This window comes from Montipora foliosa, chromosome 13 (genome assembly GCF_036669935.1).
Source record: "Montipora foliosa isolate CH-2021 chromosome 13, ASM3666993v2, whole genome shotgun sequence".
Classification (NCBI taxonomy): Eukaryota; Metazoa; Cnidaria; class Anthozoa; order Scleractinia; family Acroporidae; genus Montipora; species Montipora foliosa.
In genome coordinates this window covers 26,338,885-26,344,370 of record NC_090881.1, presented here as the reverse complement: position 1 = coordinate 26,344,370, position 5,486 = coordinate 26,338,885, and the positions used below count along the sequence as shown (strand labels likewise).

The following is a 5,486-nucleotide window of genomic DNA, read 5'->3' as shown; positions in this document are numbered from 1 at the left end:
AATAAATGATGAACCTCCCCGGAATTCTTTTAATCGAGGTGCGAGAACCATATTCGTAATCCCATGACACAGATCATTTTGGGGGGTTATTTGCATTAAAACAATGGTATCCAGTTCACTGAAGCATGATACAGTCCCAAGAGTAAATACCTTGTTTTGTTTTTAGGAAAAGACAAAAGACTCCTCCCCTCAACTCCCCCCCCCCCCCCCAAAAGAAAAAATATTGCATTATGGGATGGAGGAAAGAGCGAATTAAATTTTGATGTGACCATCACCAGAAATGTGTCATAGTTAATTTTGACAATGACGTCACGATCTCGCTATCTCGTTTTCGAAAAAAAGTCATTGTTGGTAAGAATCATCCTGTTTCGGATCGATCAAGAATGGGGATACGGAAAACAGTAATACGGCCTCCTTTTCCCTTTTTATCAATCAACTATTAATTGGCTTTTTGGTTTTTCCAGCTGTATGGGGATGGGCAGTATAGACGAATTTGGTGTTAATCTTATCTGTAAGACCACCCCTGTCAGTGCCTGTCAATGAACTGACGGGCTCCTAATAGTCACAGTGACTTCTAAGTTTGTGCTCAAATAATCCTCTTCAACCCGAGCAGAAAATGCGAATTTAATGCTTCCTGCCGGTATACTAATTGTGAACGGAATTTTTCTGGAAAGTCTCAAGTTCTCATAGGTTGCCGATATCTCTAAAGAAAAATCATCTTCTTTACAACTATTAGCAACTTCTATAGCGATACTCTGTCCTTCACTGTGAATCCGCTTTATCAGAAACAAGCATTTGCTTTCACCAATATTACTGGCTTTTGGATTTTGCGAGAGAAACGTCGTGTATTCTTTCCAAGGAATCTTTTCCAATCTTCTGGTTGGAGCAATAATGTCTTTGCTCTCCGAACATATGCAAAGTCTTAGCTGTACCCCAACGTCAGCGCATTTTCTGTACTTTCCAAACAATGTTAATCTATCAAAATCAACGAGCACCATTTCCAGTGAATTCTGTATCTTCATATCTTTAGACTTTATCTCTACGTGAAATACGTCTTCTTGGTGTTTTACAATGTTTCCAGCCGTAAAATAGACGTCTAAACTTGTAATAAGAGCACCGTCTGATTTCGAAATCCGTTCGCGCACGTTTGCGAACCACGATGCACGCAGTCTTTGACAAGAGCGCAAAACTGGATGCACCTTTTTTCTCTGGTTTGCACCGTGTAAAAACTGTGTTTGTATCATGTTGTTAAGCTCGCCAACTGCAAACTCCACGATTGCTATTTTTGAAGAATCGTTTGTGGTGGGGCTATCCCAGCCTTCACATACACAAAAGTTAGGTGTTTTCAATTCGATATCGTTGCACGTTCGATTTAGCGATATCGGAGTGAATATTCCCACGGGTTTGACGAATCTCGATAAGGACCCAGCCAATGGCAACAGAGAATGGTGCAAGTCGATCATCGTCAACAATCTCCGCTGGTTCACTTCCAGCGCGGTCATAGCCTCCTTTCCAAGAAGAGCTGCGACCTTTTGTGGTACAATGATAAACAGGCTTGGATGAAACATTTCAAGGCGACCCTCCAGAATTGATGTGGTATACTCGGTATAAGTGTTACCATGGTCTGCAAGGAGAATAGTCAGCGTATTTTGTTCGGTTGCCATGGTAGCCACGTAATGCGCAAGATCGTTATCCAGGGACTGTGTCCTTCGCCCAATGTCATCATGGCCGACATTAAGAGCAGTGAAAGAGAATAATGGACGAGCCATTCTGTCTTTGCTTATGGTCTTCAACGTGTCTGCTGTATACTGAAAGAAGTAGCTATGCTGTAGTTTTCCGTTGAAGCATATTTGATCTCCGTCAGGTCCATTGAAGGGAGAATCTATATTATACGACTTTAATATTTCACAGCTTGAATGGGTTAAGCCTTAAACAGAAAAAAGTATATTTATTAACAGGACAACAAACTTTTACCTTAAGGACGGAGCCTGCTAATTCAAAGGTATTTTTCCCTGGTTCATGAATACGCGGGAAAAGCAGATCTTAACAAGTGTTGTTGAAATACAAAAAGAAAATTGGTAAGCGCTAGGTACCACTGATGGTATGTAACTGATCTTACACATAAAAACACTTCTCTTTTTTTCAACTGCCCCTTATTAGTATCACCCAAATAGCGGACTAATTCAAATCCTGCATTTTGATTGGCTATGCTACTAGAGGACTATTAGTGACAGTCCTCGAGTAGCGAAAAGCGTGACGCTTTCTTTCGTTTTATTCCCAAATAAATATTTCTTCAACTTGCATTTGCTAACTTAATGATTTACTTTTCTGTCCGACTAGTTGGGTGATACTAAAACAATTAGACCCTTCGCCCTCTAGGGCCACGGGTCTAATTGTTAAATATTTACCAGTCTGTACTGTATTTATTACAAGGGAAAACGACAAGAATCTGTAGGGTGACCTTTTTGTTAGCTTTGATCGGCGCAGTGGGACTATACAGAAAAAAGACTGTTGATGACACCTTTAATTTGCTGAAATAATAATTAAAGAGATTTGGCATCGCAAACCCCGATGGGAGGGGGGGGGGGGAGTTTGCATATGAAGGTGCGGGGATGCTCGTCGGAAAATTTGAAATAAACCCTTATAGGAGACCAATCTGGGCGTAGGCCGGGAGGCTTTGTTTTTACCCCTAAAAGAGACCATATTTAAAACATTCTAGTTCAATGTTATAATTGAGAGTCAGTAAATTTTTACCTGTACTGTCCACATAGTTTTCACGGAGTCTAAACCGTAACTCTATCCAATCTTCGGCGTCGAAGTCTGTCATTAGTCCCCAGTTCGCCATCCAGCAAAGGTCCTCTTGCCACATGGTCTGGTAACCAGCCCTTTTGAAGTGACCAAACAGAATTCCCGCCTTCACTGTTGGACTTTCCTGCTCTGGATCAAAATCAGGCAAAAGGTGGCCGGTAAACAGAGCATGCTCATTATGAGTTGTATGCCCATGAACGGCTTGAAACAACTCAAAATCAAACACTTTAGCCTCTGAGGACTCGTGGTTCGAACTCTCCGCCAGCCTCCGGAGTGTTCCGACTGTTTTCGGCAGAGACCGATAAAAATGCGATCGAGAGATGGAGTCTAATAGCACTATATTTACGTTTATGGTATTTTTAGCCCGTAGTTTAGATGTGTGTTGACTCATCGACATGGCCGGTGGAACAGAGATAAGTTGTGATACAAGCGGCTGAGGTTGACGAAAATCAAAGCATTTGACGAACATAAAATTAAACTTATTTTCCGCTGTAAAAAGTGCGATTCGCGGCAACTGTGATTCGAGTTCAGAAAGTTCTGTAAAGTTCCTTGAGAATTTCAATAAGCCATCCTCAGGATCTACAGTGTAAACGGCGTAAGTCAGTCTTCCTTTGTATATCTTACCTTGGTTTATAAGTCTTTCGCAAACTTGTTCATCGCAATTAACTGTGAACTCTGATGTCTTCGAAAACATTTTAGTTTTGAAAGAGCAGATGGTTGCCTCGTTCTGACTGCATTCCGATAACGATGGATCGGTTCGGTACAGCGCATGAGCGAGTCTACAAGCATCGATAGATGGCACATGTGGCTCGCAGGCCCCGTAAGAATGCTTATTTGAAGGAGTAAGAAAAAGATCCCAGCAGAAACGCTTTCTCATTTCCTCAGTTGTTGCATTCTTTAATAGTAAATCGGCGATGGAATCTTCTGATTGAAAGACACCTGGATACACGCGCTTGAGTATTTCATTGTTTTGATCAGGTGGAAAATTTTCCATTCCTTTGTAGCTTATGGAGTTAAATTCTCCGTTTTGATTGTAGGCATCAATCTCAGACATTCTCTCACGAAATGAATCGTGTTGTAACTTTGAAGCTACTAGTCTACTAAGAGCCAATTTAATCCCTCTTTCACGGTGATCAAGAACAACCGAGACGCGATCAAGCAAAGAGGAATACTCTCCTCTGTTTAAGAAGTAGTAGTAAAACTGCCACAGGACCATAAGCATCAGAAAGGAGAAAAGAAGTCTTGTTTTTCGAAGTTTTCGTGCTGCTGAATACATCCATCTGAAAAAAAATCGAAATTCCATGGGCCTTCGCTTCACTTGGAATGACAAGAATAAATGTGAAGTAGATTACGTCGTTTGTGTTGGTCAAGCCACCGTGACGAAAGTGTTTGAGCTACCTCCTTGCTTCTCCAAGTCCTATAAAACGGTAAAAAATGTTATCATCGGATTAACCCTTTTCAGCCTGTAAATGGTCACACTTTAGGACTGCATCCAAAGAGTGAAAAGCCGTATCGCCGGCAACGTAATATAACACGGCAAGAAAATGCTCTGTAGTCATTTAGCTTCTTGATCCTTCTTGCTTTAAATGCAAGAAAGTTTGTAAGTACTTCAAATGCAAATTATGATCGTTATAACCGCAAACCCACTTTGGTTTAACTGAACCATAAACTTGAGTATAAAAGTCGCGATATCACTGACGCGGTTTATTCCCATTATATAATGTTGAAATGAATTTGCTTTATTTTGAGTTTTGATCACCGTTGCGCCGATCAGTTCGTTACTTGAAGGTTGTTTGTCATCTCAACGAGTTTACTGTCGATCTCGCAGGAAAATTATGATTTTCATGAAATGTTGACGAAATAGCCATCGTTATTCTACCAGCCATTGGAAATTCCAAGATCAATGCCAAGTGGCGAATAATTTGCAAGTCCACTTCTTGAGCGTCACGACAGTCATGTTAAAGAAAAATCGTGCTCATGCTCATGTAAGAGGAGAAAAAGATTCCTTTGGAGAACAAATTCTTTTCTGTAAATCTACTTATGATTTAAAAGGATGGTAATGGTTTCTGGAAAGCGCAAAATGCCGAGCTGCACCGAGAAAGCGTCGGGCAGGTTCCGTGTATCTTCGCTTGTTGTCATTGCAGTTTGGTTTCCCGAAACTCAGTCAAAGAGACTAGAGAGCTCTTGAGCTCTCTCTTTCTCTCTTTATCTCTCTCACCTGACCATCGTTTTCACAGCCTACTGGTTGACCAGTATGCGAACAAGTAATTTGTAGTGATTTGAGGAAACTTTTAACTTGCTTCCCAAAAAGACGTAAGGAACGCTTGACTCTCTTCTATAATGATCTGACCTCGAACGTTAAAAAGAGGAGCTACCCGTCACTTGGCGGCAAAAATGCCACGAAATGAGAATTTTAAAGGCTTTTGTGGCTCGATTAAGATCGAAAGTCAACTCAATGCGAAAATACATTAGACTCTATTGGATCATCAGTCACATAGTGGACACTTTAAATTGGCAGTATGGCGGATCAGGGAACCCAACGTCAATTTTCGAAAAATATCTGTTCGGAAGACGATTTGAGATCTAGAATTTTCGGAACATTTGTTGCAAAATTTCTTGCTTGCCTGTCTCTCCTAGGATTTTCGAACATCTGAAAAATGGTATAATTGCCCATTTTT

The 5,486-nt window shown here is 40.9% G+C and overlaps 1 protein-coding gene across 3 annotated transcripts in view; it reads right to left on the bottom strand.

The window, feature by feature from the left end:
• Positions 1-229: 229 nt before the first annotated feature.
• The window catches only part of LOC137982734 (uncharacterized), a 7,009-nt gene continuing 1,752 nt past the window's right edge, over positions 230-5,486 (bottom strand). For 2 of the 3 annotated variants that reach the window (XM_068829870.1, XM_068829871.1), the window contains 2 exons: positions 2,755-4,225; positions 230-1,927 (listed from right to left, as the gene is read on the bottom strand). In XM_068829870.1, the coding sequence (XP_068685971.1) occupies positions 537-1,927; positions 2,755-4,111 (2,748 nt within the window). In that variant the 5' untranslated portion in view covers positions 4,112-4,225 and the 3' untranslated portion in view covers positions 230-536. Of the gene's footprint in view, positions 1,928-2,754; positions 4,502-5,486 lie in introns of those variants that run through there. The other variant, XM_068829872.1, reaches the window with a different exon arrangement.